The sequence below is a fragment of the Eucalyptus grandis genome, chromosome 6, assembly GCF_016545825.1.
Source record: "Eucalyptus grandis isolate ANBG69807.140 chromosome 6, ASM1654582v1, whole genome shotgun sequence".
NCBI classification, from domain to species: Eukaryota; Viridiplantae; Streptophyta; class Magnoliopsida; order Myrtales; family Myrtaceae; genus Eucalyptus; species Eucalyptus grandis.
The window spans coordinates 42,411,020-42,428,233 of NC_052617.1; the positions used below are offsets into that span (position 1 = coordinate 42,411,020).

Here is a 17,214-nt window from a genome sequence, read left to right on the forward strand (position 1 = left end):
AAAAGTAACATGATTCCCGGATACGACGCCGTTCAAGTATCCTTTTATCTGCCGCAGGTCTCCGTTGGACAGTGCTAGACGTTTCGCTTGCTCGAGCTCCAATTTGCGCTTTCCCTCTCCGGCGTCTCGGCTGCAGCGAGAAGGAATCGACCCAACAGACCGCGACAATGACCGGTAATCCGTCGACCTGAAAGTTCTTCCTTTTTCCCTTATCGCGCGTTGAAAAGTTACTTCACCATCGCGATTTGCATGATCGTCCAGCCGATTCCTGTGGTCCGGCGTTGCTTTCCACTTGATTTCGGCCGCCGTTCGTTCGTCTCCTCTGATTGCAATGGTACGGGACGCGTTTTCCGGCTCGCGGGTGGATCGCCGGTCCCGATTTCGATGTCGCCATTGCGCAGCTTCGATAGGGGGGTTTAGCTCGTTTGGAAGTCGCGGGAATTTAGAATCGTGGATACTCTTTTTTCTTGAGTAGTTTATACCAGTCATGAAGTGTCGAAGGATCTAGATGCGTGGTATTACGATTGCTGCGGGCCCGTGGGCAGTTAAAGCTCTCGCGCATGAGGAAATTTGCAGGGCGCAGAAGCCGCGAAATCATGTTCTATTTTTGAGTTTTTGTCGATTATGAAGTGTACTGAATGTGGATTGGCTGATAGTATTCAATTTCTGATAATTCATTGCCGGCACTCTGTCAAAGTTTGATTTTTTCTTCTCTCATTCCTACGATGGATGGTTGTGTATGCTTTTGTGGAAATCAAATCCAAGGATGAGAAAACTAACCAAAGAAGATTACATGATGTAATGTAAAGGGCCTTTGGCTGGCATATAGATGGATTTTGGCTTTCTGTTTTTCTGAAGTCACCTTTTGTATGTATGGCAATCTTGAACTCTGGGTGTAGACTACGAGCTGGAGCAGTCGATGGAAATTGAAGCATTGGAAGCTATACTTATGGAGGATTTTAAAGGTATATTTTTCTGACATCTATTTCCGTTATAGTTCTTTTAATGTTATTGTTTCCTTTTTTCGACTCGTGAGGGATGCTATTTGCTGGTTTCTTTTTAATGCCAGAGATTCATTCCAGCGAGAGTGGGTTAAATACATCCAACAAATGCTTTCAAATCAATATATCTCCACAGGTATCCACTATTCTCCCCATCATGCATCTCCTAGAGAATTCTTATGAAGTTATGAATGCTTCATATTTGGTGTTTAACCTGGTCTTATTTGCCAGATTTGATATCTCAGAGAGGATTGGCATTTAATAGATAAGTCATGGGTTAATGGAGGATAGCTATATACGATTCTTGATTTTCAGGGTTTTGCGTTAATGCAAGACTTGTGAGGTTACGTGCATTAGCTAAAAAGAACTGAGATTCTATCTAGTACTGTGAAAAATCATACAACAATATAATTCCAATTCGTCTCCTCTTAAAGGCTTTGACTAATGGGCATGATCTTTTTAGTTTTGAGCCTTTTGCAATCTCGTGGCAAAAAGGAATGGATTTGCAGATTGTGCTTTTATTTATAAGAAGACATTGCCGTGACATCTACTTTGCAACTACATGCTCTTTGTCTTTTACAGGCACTGTACTCTTTGCCCTCTTCTTTCCATCATTGTTTTGCTAATTCTTTTTATCATATTTTATTTGACAGGAAGATGAATTAGACGAGTCAACAACTACACCAGGTTATTTAATTTTAATTTTAATTTTTTTAAGTCAGGTTGATTTGATGTCCAAAGCTGAGGGCGATGAGCATTTGAGCTCAGAATCTAGTTCATGTGGAGCTAATATGTTTCTCTGACACCATATGCAGTTCAATTGGCCTTGATATTCGCCCACACAGAAAAATATCCTGACGAACCTCCACTTTTGAGTACCAAAAGGTTAATAATACTTCCATGGAAAGAAGAGTTGCCTTCCTTTCTTGTTTATCCGTAAACTGCAATAAAAATGTTCCCACAATTTTTAGTGGAGTTAGCTTTGTCCTTGACGTGTGATTTTTCTTTGTACTTAAAAGAATGCTTCTTTAATTTGGGCATTTGCAATTGTAAGGAACAGTGATATTAAGTTCTTGCTGGTGATTCTTGTGTTCCCCCTTGCTTTGGTTTGCTGGTTGGCATTAAAGGTGGACATTTCTGAGGAATACTTCTGTCCCATGCTGTGCAACTTCTTAGTCAAATTCAAATTGAAAGTCGCTTACTAGCTTAATCTTCTTTCAAATGTCATGAATTCTACTTGTGTGGTCTGTTTCATAGCAGTTCTCTGTTTGGTTTGTGCTCCAATTATTTCGATTTTCTTCAGAGTTTGCCCAATGCTTTACCTCTTATTACAATGGGATGTAAACAAAATCTCAGCATAGAATATCCTCTTTTTAGCGACCATCGTATTTATGCAAACTATATTATTATTCTTGTGGAAGTGAATCAGTATTGGAAATAGAACTTTGAGTAGTATACTCATTGATTGTTTACAACAATTGAATTCTCCCAAATTGTGTCTTTTATTCACTCGTTCTATAGATTTTTCACTTTTAAAATTGAAATTGAAGAATATCAGCTGACAATACTGTTTAAACCAGGATATTATTCTAATTTTGCACACATTTTTATGAAGTTTCTGTTGTTTAGTTTGAATGGTAACTTCATAAATTTCAAACGACCTCAGTATCAGCTTCTATTTGGTTTGTTGATTCTGTCATGCAAACGGTCAATATGATGTAGCTCGCTCGTCTGCTTACACGTGTAGTAACAAGCCTAGATGGTAAGAGGTTTTTAGCCTTTGCAGCGTGCAGGAGACTATGATGGATGTTGTCATAAGTTCATAAAGTTCATAGAGAATTCAATTTTATTATGTCATATGCTGCTGGTACTTTGCTTTTTATCTGATATAGCAAAACTAAGTTTGCTTGTAAAAATTGTTCCTGGTTGGTGGCCTAAAATTCCCTCTTGTTTGTTGCTAATAATCTCTGTTCTTTCTGGATATCTCTGAAATTGAAATGACATTGATTTATGTGGTCAATATTTTTCTGCTGCACCATTCCTATATAGGTAGATCATTGTGAGTAACATTGCTATGGCCTGTGAAATTATCGCCCAATATTTCATTTTAAAATTGGAAGCTTTTTTTGAATCCTGCAGTTTACGTGGGATACCGAGTGAAGATCTTAGGATATTGAAAGAAAAGCTCCAACAAGAGGTAAAGAATTCTCCTTATGTATGGCAACAATGCTTGGACAGTGGCATGTGTAATCAGCTTTGGTTCCCCATATCACTACTTTCTGACAGAGTGAGATAAGGAGAGCACTGTGAATCCATCGGTGAGAGGACCTAATTCTCGTCCTCTTAAGCCCATCTTATTGCGTCGAGAAACTATAATTGTATTATGTATCTTTCTCAACTCATTTGATGCTTGCCTGCGGGGATTTATCCACACATTTGAGATGTTCCGCAGTTCTGCGCTTTCTTCCTCTTAAATAGCCTGGCTTTAAGAAATCTATCTCCATGAACCTGTCAAAATATGTGAGCAATGGCTGAATGAATCAGGTCTTAATTTAGACACTGTAGGGCAAATATGATGTACGTGCTATACCTTGCAAGATAGGAGCAAAGTATGCATTACGTTTTTCCCAATTGTCATAATGTTTTATAAAGAGTAAAATTTACCTATCTTTTGGAACTTAAAAATTATAGTCTCCCTTTTATTTGCTTAGAACTGTTAATCAACTTGGTTCAGTGCAACTCAATGTCCGGTGCCAGCATGACTTTGTATGATTCGATCGAAATGCTTTTGTTTGTTTAGGCAGCTGAAAACCTTGGAATGGCTATGGTATACACTCTTTTTACATCTGCACAAGAGTGGTTGTCGGAAAGATTTTGTCAAAAAGACAGCACTGAGGACCTTGAAGAAGAGGCAGCAAAGGATGAGGTAACTATATTTCCATCTTTCAGAATCCACAGCTATTTGGTAATATGCTACAGTTAGACCGTATTTGTGGGAATTAACTGAAAGCTCAACTGATATTTTAAACCTTCATTTGTTTGGGTAACGGGTCTCTCTGGATTGCTGCAGCTATAGTGTCAATCATGCTTGTGCAGAGAAAAGTGTGTTTGTAGATATATGCCAGTGGTATTGACATTAAGGATTGAAATAGGAGCTTCTGAATCTTGCATGAGATTAGATATTTGGCTTCTGTTTCCTATGTTATATTGCTATATATTGATGAAGAAGGCGTTGACTGCCTATTGTGTATATAAATTTTCCAGTTGTAACTTCTGACAAAGAGCCTTTATTTATTAATAGCTCAGAGGGAATGTGGACCCATTGTTTGCAGACTGTCTAGCTTGAGAATGTGTCGAAAGATGCCAGCAGAAACTTTTTCAGGAGTTTGTGAAAGAAGCACATTCTTATCTCATCTTATTTAATTTATCATGAAACCTCAAAAGTTAAGGACGCTGCAGTTTTTGTGCTGTTGATGTTTACAGTTATGGCTAAGTGAATGGACATCTCCATCAAATATTCAGGATTGTCGTTCAGTAGATGGTGGCAGAGTTTTTCTTACTTTTTGTTACCTCTCAGATAGTTGTGCCCCATGGAGAACCAGTCACTGTGGATACATTTCTTGTGTGGAGGGAAAGGTTTGAAGCAGAGTTGGCACTAGAGCGAGCAAAGTAAGCTTCAAGATGATATTTTCTCTATTGCTCCTGCTGTCAGCTTTGCATTATTTGGGGGCAGATTGTTATCCTGCATCATATTCTTTTGTCAACTGTAGCTGTAGGTGATGGTTTACTGATTTGCAACAGAACTAATTTGAACTGCTCTTAAATCACATTCCATTTACTTTTGTTTGGGAGAAAATGGAAATTGGAGATTTCAATGTAAACTGACTACAACATCCTTCAACTGTCAATGGAGAGCCTAATGGAAAGTTTGGGTTGTAGGGCTTAGGAGCTTGTTGGTATTTTGTGTGGTGGATTTGTGTGGTGGATGGAGGGCCCAACGGAAAGTTCTCTCTATTTTCAGTACCTTCATTTTCTCTTGGGTTTCCTGAAGAGGAGAACAAGATTCCATTTTACTTCGATGCTGACAAGGACCTTAAAACAGTTGTCCTATTTGTGACTGATTTGCTAGTATAGGATTTTCTAGTTGTGAGCAAGCAAATTCATAGAACAATTTTAGATCTTTGTCTCACGTGCTAGCGAAACCAATTTTGTGTGATGATATGAGGATTTGGCAATGGAGGATCTTTAAGAAGAGGGAACTTCCAAGCCTATTGATGTGGAGGTTCCCTGTGAGGCAAATGTTTCATGTTCAATTAATCATGGCAATGGCTGGGTTGCCTTGGTTACGAGAGAGAGATCTATTCCATCCTGGGAATGACTCTCTTACTAGTTATCCAAGATTAGGTTCTCAACACCTCTGTAAATTGTTACGATGGTGGCATGAAAGCAACAAATTCACATAGAACTGAAGTAGTTTCTGGGTCATATCTTGCACTTATGAGCTTGTGCGTTTCAGTTCAGCCCCTTGTCCTAGTTTTCTCAACATATAATGCAACATGTATTTCAGGCTAATGCCAGAGTCTGCGCTTAGTGCAACCAAGGAAAAAAGGCTCACTGGAAGACAGTGGTTTGAAAGTGGAAGAGCGGTAAGTGGACTTCTTCACGGTTCTCATATATAGCACTATTTTATGCCTGATTTTCATCTTTTATTAATGAAACTGTAAAATGTTCCGCCATTGGTGTGAAAACTGCATAGGCTGCCTAAAAATGATACCTGAACTTGGTTCATGTAGCCCAACAAAAATAGCCTACGAGGTAGTAAATTTTGTGGATGGAGCGATGTTTCTTCAAATACTCAGTTTTTCCTTATCAGAAATATTTGTGTCAAAGAGGAAGGAAAGAAAGTGTAAAATTGAAGCGTCCTGTTCTCTGAGAAAAAACAGGTGGTGGACTGGCCAGTGGGCAGTCCACAGTGGGCCAGTGTGGTCACGGTAAGAGAAACTGTGAACAGCATCAGTCACTCTCAAATCTCGCTGCAGGCCAGTTCTAATATTTGAAAAGTTAAAACTTGAATGGATTAGCCTGTAATATTTAGTTTGCTAGGATTTGTACGTTAAGAAAAGTGATAATGCACTAAAGTATGATGTAGACATCTTCCATGAATACCATTTCCGTTTGAAAGAAAGCCCTAAAAGCATAGTTAATCTCCACTTTTAACAGAAAGGTACAGCCGCAGTTGCTGAGGAATCTGATGAGGAGGATGAGGAAGACATTGACTTTGATGATGACGATTTTGAAGGTAATCTGTATTTGTTTTTTTCCCCCCCTTGGGCTAGCGTTTTATTGCTATGGATGGTCATGGTTGTAATTTCTCTGTGAATTATGATGGCAGATGATGAAGACGACATGCTGGAGCACTATCTGGCCGAGAAATCAGATTCATCATCTCATTCGTCTAGGAGAATGAGCTAAACCGAAAGTTGCTGGGCGAGTCACGAATCATCTAAACGGAAGTACCTATTTGCATGGCCTTGTGCTTTCTCTTCCAACACTTGTTATTTCTTTGAGGCTAGCCACACGATCCACTGCCTGGCATTAAGTCACTACATGAGAAGAAATCTGGTAGTGGATAGGGCGAGATTAGTCAGGTGATGGGTTCCCTTTTCGGTTTTCCTCTGCAAACTGGTTAGAATTACGTAGCCAGAGCAGTTTTGTGTTGTAACGGGGAACCGTATACTTTTTCCTTGTGCTCGGGGGAGATTGGTGTTGGAAGCTTGTTGCATCCGGCCTGGATTTTTGTTCTCGACTTAAAAATTTCTTAAAGAGGCGATAGTGGTAATGTAAGTTGCGACTGGGACTACAATTAAAATGCGCGGCAGACTTATGTAGCGAAAATATCGTGATATTTGTCGCAATATTTCTAGGTTACATTGGTGACCTTGTTCGGTACATGGCCATTGATTAGAGGCATGCATGTGCTTGCATGAGATGGATTGATTATAAGCTCCTTTCACCACCTTTCTTCCTCTTATCTTCTAAAGTCGAATCCACTGGAAATTTCGTGATCTCCACAGCTACTTCGATGTCGAACCAAAAGACGCTTTTATCTTTTCAAAGCGTGAAGAGGCCTTTGACGCTCGACTTCTGTTTCTCGTGACTTCCCACGGAATTTGTTATTTTATTATAGCGTGAAGAATGATCGACCCGGTCTCCAAAAGACGGCTCAAAGCCACCCTCTTCTACCGAGCGAATTGAAAGGACATTCATCAAAATGAGAAATGTTATATAATTCTAATTATTCTACGTGAATAGGTACTAAAAAAAAAAAAAAAACCTGAAATTGTATTTTTAAAGACGATTTTGGGCCGAAATATGTATTCATAATACTTAATACTGTCTCTAGATATAAAAGCATTAGAAACCTTAAAGTTTGTTGAGAAAAGTGCAATTTAAACTTTAAACTTTAAAAAATTACTAATGATGATACTTTAGTATTGTTAGCGCCACACGAAAGAGTGAAAATAATAAAAAAAAAAAATTAGTATTTTTGTTAGTTAAATTTGACGGATATGATGGAAGAATTTGACTGTATCGATTTGATAATTTTTATGATTTAATTATAATTTTTTGAAAATTATAGGATTAAATGCATTTTTTTTTATTTTAAGACTTTTGAGATGCATCCGTCCCAAATCGAGAGAGAAATGAGAGCAGTTTTCTTCCAAAAAGTCACACGCACTGGGCTGGGGACTCGGTGGTTCTTTTAACAAGAGGCGACAGAACAATAAAGCCCGAAGAGCTTGCCCTCTCTCCAAGCCAAACCCAAATCAAAGCTCAAACATCCGCGTCCCTTCTCCCCTCCTTCCTCCCTTCCTCCCTTTCTTCAATCAATCCCTCCACCTCTCCACCTCTCCACCTCTCCCCATCTCCCTGCCCTCTCTTCGATCAATCAAGCGCGGCTCGGAGCTCTTCTCCTTCTCCTTCTTCCGCTTCTTCATAATCATCTTCAACCATGCTGAAAGGTTAGCTAAAACTCTCGTCTCCCGCTCTCACCTCAAACCTCTTCTTCCTTCTCCCGATTTTCCGTGCGCGATTGCGAGCGCGTCGTTCGCCGAGGAGCTTAATGCGACCGCCCCGCCGCCCGCCCGCCCGCCGACCTCGATTGTACTGCCTTCGCTGACGACTTCCGGCAGTCCGGCCGCTGGGCGATCGGAGGAGTAACGGACGAACTCGTCGCGCGTTCGTCCGAGCGGCGGATTCGCGCGGTTCATTTCGCTGCTTTTTTTTCTTTTTTTCGCTTTTTGGTATTTGGCTTGTGTTGCGGCGGATCCTTGTACTGCGATTTCGAGTGCGTGGAAGTTCCGAAGCTATGCGCTTCCGAAGGATTTGTGGTTGCTAAAATTGCCGGCGGCCGGTGAATCTCCTGCTTTGGCGATTTCGCTGAATGCTTGGTTGAACCGGCGAAAGGTTCTGTATATGCTTGCGGAGAATCTAGGCTTCGATTCACTTCATCAGTTCTCCTTCCGATGATTCAAACGGTCATGTTTATATATGTTGTGCGCAATCTCGATTGTTCGTGGCCATTCGATATTGATCGGAACAATGATCATTGTATACGATCTTTGCTGGCTGTCACCTGCTGTACTTTTACATAATGAGTTCATGCGGTTACTTCATTTAAACATCATCTAGTGAAGTTGTTGAGAGGCTTTGGTAAATCGACAAGATGCAGAAATTGTTTTTGTTAGGACTTTTAGAAGAGTTAGATGCATTCTCCATCCTTAAGTTCAAGATTTAAGAGGAATATATGGTTAGGGTATGATTCTAAAAGAAACTTAAATGGTTCATTAGTGAAGTAGTTCATCATAAGCAGGTGTGTGCTTGGACTTTGTGTTTAAGTAATGACCGTTATTTAGTATCTATAAGAGAGAAAAAAACTAGCTAATTGTATCAAATCAGATTGGGTGGATTATTCTCAGATGATTATGGTTTCAGATTTGTCTTTATCCAAGGAGCTGTTAATGATTCTCTTTTTTGTCAACTATCTGCACCTAATTAGCTCCTTTACTGTGCTTTTTCAATCAACGTAATGCCTCTCGCTGTTCTGACACTTGAATTTTTCTGTCATCTCTAGTGAGTGTTAAATGGCAAAAGGAGGTCTTCCCAGATGTTGAAATTGACACTAGCCAGCCACCTTATGTTTTCAAGGTCCAGTTATATGATCTGACAGGAGTCCCACCTGAGAGGCAGAAGATCATGGTTAAGGGTGGTTTATTAAAGGTATTTTGGTTTTTTTGCATACAATTTTAGTAGATCCGTTGTTTGTTCATGTATATTTTCCTTTACTTCCCTGCACAACATATGGTTGAAAGTAAAATACTCTGCTATGCAGGATGATGCCGACTGGGGTACATTAGGATTCAAGCAGGTAATAAGCTTAATTATGTTTTCCTTCTGGATTTGTTTTCCAAATGAGAGAGTCCAATGAATTTTAGTCTTTTCTTTGTGATTGGTGGATAATGCGTGCTGCCCAGTTACTTTGTTTGTTTAGATGGAAGGAATTGGTGAAATCGGGATCTAAAGGTGAAAGAGGACTCCATTTTTCACTCATTAAAAGTTCTAGAATATACAACTATCTATTGTCATACATCTAGGTCAAAGCAATAGGTTTCCTAATATGGGGATATGAGGTATATTACTCTCGCTACTTTAAGGCACATTCTATTTCTGTTGCATTTTTTTTTTTTTTATCCTGGAGACTGTTTGCCCACTATAATTTCAGTAGAAGTAAGCAGTTGTACTTTCTCAATGTTATTTTACTAATTAGTTATGGAGAAAATTATTTTCCATGTCTATCAATTTGGGTAGAATAGCTTAAATCAACCAAGTATTCTTTTTCCTTCTTGTTAAGTTGTTTATGAATATGGTGGTAACAAGTTTAGAGATGGAGCAGACGAGCCAAATTAAGATGGGAAGTTGGAAAATAAACTGTCAACATCATTTCAACATGAAAAAAAAAAAAAAAAAAAAGGCTGCGTTAATGTCAGATTTGTATGAATATATCCTTTGAGAACTAGCAGGTGTACTAGTTCGGGAGTTCTTTGATTTAGCACCTCTCTTATTCGCTATCCTTTGATGTTTTGTCTTCACATCCTAGATTCAATTTCTTTATTTGAAGACCCAAGCTCATGTCAAGGAACTTTACAAAAGCCTCTGTTGCGTAATTAGTTTTCTGGCTATTGACTCGTCAGAATAAACTTTTGTAGGGCCAAAAATTGATGATGATGGGAACGGCAGATGAGATAGTGAAGGCCCCAGAAAAGGGTCCTGTTTTCATGGAAGATCTTCCAGAGGAAGAGCAAGCTGTTGCGGTGGTAATTTTTTTAGCTTGCTGGCATGCTTCTAGTTGCAATTAAGCAAAATGATAATCACTTGTGCACTTTCAAATTTTTTACATGACATCCCATGTCCTTGGAAATTTATAATGCATCCGTTGTGACCTTGAGGAACCATTACTACTTTTTCTGGATTAGAAGTGTGTCATGGTTCTGTAACCCTCTTTGTCTACCATTATATCCACTTTTGCAGTGTATCTCTCCTTCCTTTCCTTCTTCTTGTTGGTGTTTTTTTGGTTTGGTTTTCTTTTGTTTGTTCTTTCTTTTTTTTCTTTTCTTTTTTTATTTTTATTATACATATATATATATATATATTTTTTTTTTTGGGGGGTTGGGATGGTTAAATCTTCCCACCATTTTGCCTATGAGATGTAGTTGGCCGTCAATGAATACCATCCTTTGCTCCTTCATATTCTCATATGAAAAGTTCGAATCGGACTTGCATCGTTCTGCTTGCTCCTTTTCTAAGCCAGATTTACATGTTGCTGTTTCCATGGTAAAAATAGTAATATTGGTGCGTGCTTTTTCTGCTCTCTGGTATAAGCATGAATTTTGGTCTTACCCCTGAACTGTGCAATATTTTTTCTCCAGGGTCATAGTGCAGGTTTGATCAACTTAGGAAACACCTGCTACATGAACTCTACCATTCAATGCCTGCATTCGGTTCCAGAGTTGAAGTCTGCTTTGCTTCAGTTTGTCATCTACTCCTCTAAATTTTCTTTTTACTCTTCCTTTTGTATCTGTATTTTGACCGCTGAGCCTGACTGATATTCTTTTCTTCATTGTGTAAATCATCACTAGGTATCCCCAATCTGAAAGAAGGAATGATTTGGATCACCCTTCTCACATGTTGACTGTTGCAACCCGTGATTTGTTCAATGAGCTCGATAAAACTGCCAAAGCAGTTGCACCCATGCAATTTTGGATGGTTTGGACTTTGATCCTTTAACTGTGGTTTATTTTCTCTTCATCCTTCTCTGGCCCTATATTTTGACTGACTGTTGAGTGTCGTCATCCGTCATGTTTTGCAATAGGTACCCATACTTTTAGAAAAACGAAACAGCGATGTATGGTGAGCTGTAACTTGATCTGTTTCTCTGTGAAAGAAATTGCTTCAATGATGTTTTGTGTGTTGTAGCTAGTTATAGGGTACTGAAAGAAGCATACGCCTGCTCTGATAGACTTTTTTATAACACAATGGCAAAATGTTCTTATTCTTTTTTTTTCTTTTTCTTTTTCCTGTTTTTTTTTTTTTTGGAGTTTGTGGTTTTATAGACAAGGTTGAGTTCTATCCCATAAAAATGCCATTCTCTACAAAATAAAAAGAGCTGGAACTAGTGATTCCAATGCTGGTAGAGTTTTCTTCAGATCTCTGTTTTGATTTTACTACAGCTAGAACATGGGTTAAATAGAGATAGCATCATTGTATCACATTATCACAATTTTCGTACTTGCTCAATTTGCCGTTTGATAGAAAAGTTAATTTTGTATGAATGATGCAAACTCTGTTGCTGCTTTACATAGCTGGTATGTCTTCACATTGCTTAGGATAAGTAAACAGGCATCATCTTCATCTCTGTCATATATGCAGTTGTTGCGGAAAAAGTATCCTCAATTTGGCCAGCTACATAATGGTGTCTTCATGCAGCAGGTATTCTCGCAACAACAATTTGATATGTGTCTTGTTTTAAATCTATTAGAGATTATTGAAATGTGTTTTATTCTACCTAACAGGATGCTGAAGAATGCTGGTCTCAACTATTATACACCCTTTCTCAGTCCCTTAGATCACCAGGTGCCAAGTAGGTAGCTTGCTTCGGGTTGTAATCTTACATGGCCATAAGATAGGTTCTTAGTGGTCATTGAAAGTATTTCCTGATAATTTTTCCTTATTACCTGTTATTGAGATTGAAAAAAAAAAAAAACTTGGAAGTCATTCTTTATCATAGGCTTTACATTCGATTGATTGTGATTTAAATTGTACAAAGCAAAAATAATTGTACTTTTGCAAATTTCTAACTTTAGTTAATGGACATCCAACTAGAGTTGGTCAAGCATGGGTATTATTATTATTATGATTATAATTATTATGATTATTATTATTTGATTATTATTGATTATTATTATTATATTTTGTTATCTTTTTTGTTCTTTTTCTTTTTCCATCCCTGTTCTTCTTCTCTAGCTGGTCGCTGGCCACGACAATGGCTGGCATCCAGCTGGGTGAGGCCAAGTCTCATGGTGGCTGGTGATGGGGCCGATGGTTGGGCAACCTCGCGTGGCCATCAGCAAGGCTCAACCTTTGCCAGACCTTGCCCTAGCCCAGGGAGGCTCGGCGAGGTCGTCGGAACTCACCTAGCCAGTCACCGGCCATGGTTGGGGACTAGCAATGAGGAAGAAGAAGAGAAAAGAAGAGTCTAGAATTGTTCTCGGGAATAAAGAAGCAATTTTATTCTACTTCTTGATTCTGCTTCAAATCTATTTCTGGGAACAAATCTGTTCATTGAAACAAAAAAGCTACCAAACGGATTTCTATTCCCCGGGACCAAAAAAATTACCAAACAGATTTCTATTCTTTTTTTGTTCCAGGGAATAAAAGAATAAAATCAATTACTATTTGGCCAGTTAACAAATAGACCCTTATAGTGTAGTCAAATTTGTGATCACTTAACTAATGATAAGAGTCTATTAAATTAATGTCAATAAGTAGAGTTATCGAATCATTGACATTACTGTTTGTCCACACTAGTAATTATTCCTACATTCTACTTTCCCTCCAAAAGATTGAAAAAAGAAATGTAATTGAGTTTAAAAAGTATTGGAAGAAATCATTCCTGTCAATATTTGTATATTTCAAGAGGTTTCAAATGTTGTGCGTTAGATAAAAGTCATCATGAGAGCTGTAAGAATTGGACAAAGAAAAGGGTAAAAAAGTAAAAACTAGGAGTTACTCCAGAGAACCCAGTATTAATGTTTCTAACGTATCTAAAAATATCATACATTATTAGCTTTGGAATGTGCAAAGGAAAAATATGGCCATCGCCTTCTTAAATCCATCCTTGACAACTTCTAAGATGCTTCTTATCAGCATGTTTACTCAGATGATTTATCACTCTGACTCTTTCTTGTTGACCAGCATATACTGGTTTAGGTGTTTATTAATAATTTCATGATAAGTTCACCATTGGTTGCAGTGAGAATCCAGATTCTGTGAAGCAACTTTTTGGAGTTGAACTTGTTAGCAGGTATGCAATGAACTTTCTTAAAGTCATAAATTCGTGCTTAAAGATTTGTGGCTCCCATAATTGCATATTTTGTGCATATAATTTATGGCTTCACCATTTTTTGCTGAGGTATTCCATTATTAGCAGTTTCATTGAGTATGCCATTGTCGGGAAATATTCTATTGATAGACTTTGCGCCTTCTGCTTTAGCTTGTGCCTTTATTTTGAATTTGACTCTGGAAGTGCCCTGCGTGGATTATGTCATTCACACATTAATACTCTATTCTAAATGGATATTCTTTAGTGCTTGGCAACTCTTCCTCTGTTCCACTTTTTGAAGCCTAAATTGTGAACTTAAATATGTATTTATAATGTTGGATATCTAGGATCCATTGCCAAGAAAGTTGTGAAGAAAGCTCAGAATCAGAGACAGTTTATTCACTTAAATGCCATATATCACACGAGGTGAACCATTTGCATGAAGGGCTAAGACATGTAAGTGGTCTCCCCCCTCCTTTCTGGAGTATGAGACAAAATTGTTCTTGTAGATCACTGGATGTGACTCTTTCGATGATTTTTTTAATTTACTGTAAGTTTACAGTATATCTGGAATATTCTTTTGCAATTGTCGTTAATTGGTTATTAGTAGACACTTCCAATTATTGTATGGCATAGAGACCACCCAGTATGTTACTAGGCCTGTTCCTGGGCTTGGGTCTCTTGTTCCACCTTTCATATATTCACAGTTGGCTCCATTCGAAAATAACTGTACCCATCAGTTTGTAACTCAGCTAGAAAAGAAATTCATAGTATTTTAATTTATGCTTTGACTTCTTATATATTGTTATGTTGGCTATGCAAACTTAGGTGTTACTCCATCCAAGCCAAAAAGAATAGTATAGGGAGTTAGTTGCCTACTCTGTGAGAACAATGTTTGAAAGAAACTTAGCTGGAAATTATTCTTAATTGTTTGGAAGAACTTCAGTTTCTTTTTCTGTCTTTTGAATACCTCCATCTAAATGTTTTGAAAGATTTGGAGAATTTGGTTGATGGCCTGTGCTTGTATGGAGTAGCTACAGTTTACAGTTTTAACCAAATTAGAGACTGATCTTGCTGATTTAATAAAAAAGGCTCATGAATTGTCACTTGTAATAAACTTAACATGTTAATGAGTTGCTGTGCTCTTTTTTCCAGTAGTGAGAAAGCAGATACTGACCAGTTTTTAATAATCATTTTAATTCATGTAGGGGTTGAAATCAGAATTGGAGAAGGCTTCCCCATCCCTGGGGAGGAGTGCAATTTATTTGAAAGAGTCTCGTATCGATGGCTTACCAAGGTGGCTTGGCATGATTTTCTTATATAATGATTGTAATTGATTTCTGGTTTTTAACTATGTATTGTGCTGTAATTTGCCCTTTGAGATATCTACAGTCTAATAGAACGCATTCTTTCAGATACTTGACCATTCAATTTGTTCGTTTTTTCTGGAAGAGGGAGTCAAATCAGAAGGCCAAGATATTGCGGGTACGATGTTCTGCACACTTGCTTTTGGAGGATTCCCTTAGTTTCTTCCGTGTCATTGGAGATTCATTAGTTTAAGAACCTTTCCCTTTATTGCTGGGTGTATTAGATCTCTTGCACAAGTTGACTAACTAAAGTTTACCTGCTTTCAGAAAGTAGATTATCCATTGGAGTTGGATGTTTATGATTTTTGTTCAGATGATTTACAGAAAAAGTTAGAAGCTCCTCGCCAGGTTTTTTCTGTTACTGGTCTCAGCTATAATCCCTGTATGTGTTCTAGTCTATCTTTTACTGATCATTCATTTGTTATTTGAGCACCAGCTTCTTAGGAATGAAGAAGGAAAAAAGCTTGGTCTGAAAGTAGCAGAGAAGAGCTCTACTTCAAAAGACAATGACGTGAAGATGTCCGATGCCGATGTAAGTGAATGGTGATACTCATGGAAATGAATAAATATAAGTGGGAGTTTACTTTTGGTTGTCTGATGTATCAACTACTGGACAGGAGGGTTCATCAAATTTAGCCAGGGAATCATCTTTAACTACTTCCCAGGATGGTAAGTCTTTCTGACACTTAAATAAATCTGTATGAGCTGGCAAAATATATATATATGAGCTTTTAGTACCTAAGCCAGTCTTAATACTTGTCTCGTGATTTAGTGCATGCAATCGCTGTTTGTATTTTTGGGATCAAGTCATGCTGATGCTGATTGCTTAGATATTTAGATTTTTCTAAATCGGTTTATTGGTACAAGACAGTTACTCTTTTGTGGTTATCCCCCTATTAAAGATTGCTGTGGTTATAATTTGTTCAGCCAAAAGAAAGAACTTCTGTAATTGGAGATTGCCTCATTATACTAAGAGAAGATGTGATCATCTTTGTAAAGTGCATACATGTGCTTTCTCTCTGTGTTTCCCTGGTACTAGTTCCAGCTGGTGATGCCCCTTTCTCTTCTCATTCTTACCTTTAGATGCCCCAGTTGAGGAGAAACAGTTGACTGGAATCTATGATTTGGTTGCTGTATTGACTCACAAGGGCCGGAGTGCTGATTCAGGACATTATGTGGCTTGGGTCAAGCAAGAAAGTGGTTAGTTATCTGCTATTTTACTTTCCAGCCAGGAGATATCTGCTGTTACACTCTTGGTACTCATTCTGTTCGATGTAATTTTGAATCAAGGGTTTATGTCGGTTGTAGGTAAATGGATTGAGTTTGATGATGACAATCCTATTCCTCAGCGGGAAGAGGACATCACAAAACTGTCTGGAGGGGGTAAGGTCATCCGGATTATTCCATCTTACTAAGGACCTGATCCAGAGTCTTTAAATTTGTGTGCCCATGCGGTGCGATTGCAAAGAGAACCGGGGTGCTCTTGGTCTATCCTCTTTTCCAGATTATAAAAGATATTATTTTCATTGGTGTTTTTTTTTTCTTCCTTTTCAGGCGACTGGCATATGGCGTACATATGCATGTACAAGGCTCGAGCTGTTCCCATGTGATTCTTTCATTTATTTTCTGTCGTCCAACAGTTGATTCCGAGCATCCTTGGATTTATATTATTGGCTAGAAAAACTTTGTGGTAGCTGTTGAGAACCGTGAAAATAGCTGCAGAAAGTCTTTGACAGTCGGTGTCTATTTGTACCTTATGAAGGTGTGTGGCTCCGTTTGGCCATGTAGCATCCACACTTATAGAGGAGAATGCTGGAAATGTTCAACACCAAGTCACCCAGACGTTTCAAATCTTGAATGCATGGATGGTTCCGACATTGATTATTGGAATTTTGATAGGGACTTGAAAAACGTACTTGTCAAACGCAACGGTGACCAGCAGGCTGCCAATTTTCTTTGCCCTGATGTGTGAAACCATAGAAAACGAGGAAGGGCTACTACTCTAGCAAAACCCTAGGGCAGACAATCACGGTCGATTAAAGAACACGGTTTTGCTCCTATTCGACCTGGTTCACATTACAACGAATCTAGATTGGCTCGAATACAGTGAAATACTTCATACTAACCACTAGGAACTGCCGACACGGGCAAAATAGTGACGTACGACACCTGGTTTGTCCATTTCCGG

General features: G+C 38.5%; 2 protein-coding genes across 4 annotated transcripts; both read left to right on the plus strand.

Annotated features, from left to right (window-relative positions):
- Window positions 1-29: 29 nt before the first annotated feature.
- On the plus strand, window positions 30-7,001 carry LOC104449947 (RWD domain-containing protein 1). Of its 2 annotated transcripts, XM_039315794.1 has the most exons (12): window positions 79-174; window positions 262-334; window positions 900-965; window positions 1,070-1,137; window positions 1,655-1,688; window positions 1,817-1,886; window positions 3,141-3,198; window positions 3,802-3,927; window positions 4,579-4,670; window positions 5,569-5,647; window positions 6,222-6,300; window positions 6,394-7,001. In XM_039315794.1, the coding sequence occupies exons 3-12, from the start codon at window positions 920-922 to the stop codon at window positions 6,471-6,473; spliced, it is 732 nt and encodes a 243-aa protein (XP_039171728.1). In that variant the 5' UTR covers window positions 79-174; window positions 262-334; window positions 900-919; the 3' UTR covers window positions 6,474-7,001. The 2 variants fall into 2 exon arrangements, with proteins under 2 accessions (XP_010062583.1, XP_039171728.1); XM_010064281.3 differs by lacking the exon at window positions 262-334 and having other exon boundaries at window positions 30-174.
- An 809-nt stretch (window positions 7,002-7,810) lies between these two features.
- LOC104449948 (ubiquitin carboxyl-terminal hydrolase 7) lies at window positions 7,811-16,916 on the plus strand. Of its 2 annotated transcripts, none has more exons than XM_010064284.3 (18): window positions 7,811-8,023; window positions 9,136-9,281; window positions 9,394-9,429; window positions 10,268-10,375; window positions 10,988-11,088; window positions 11,198-11,324; window positions 11,988-12,047; window positions 12,131-12,198; window positions 13,591-13,641; window positions 14,007-14,115; window positions 14,868-14,956; window positions 15,075-15,144; window positions 15,294-15,374; window positions 15,463-15,558; window positions 15,647-15,695; window positions 16,110-16,226; window positions 16,335-16,409; window positions 16,581-16,916. In XM_010064284.3, the coding sequence occupies exons 1-18, from the start codon at window positions 8,014-8,016 to the stop codon at window positions 16,634-16,636; spliced, it is 1,449 nt and encodes a 482-aa protein (XP_010062586.2). In that variant the 5' UTR covers window positions 7,811-8,013; the 3' UTR covers window positions 16,637-16,916. The 2 variants fall into 2 exon arrangements, with proteins under 2 accessions (XP_010062586.2, XP_010062585.2); XM_010064283.3 differs by having other exon boundaries at window positions 7,812-8,023; window positions 15,644-15,695.
- Window positions 16,917-17,214: the final 298 nt, after the last annotated feature.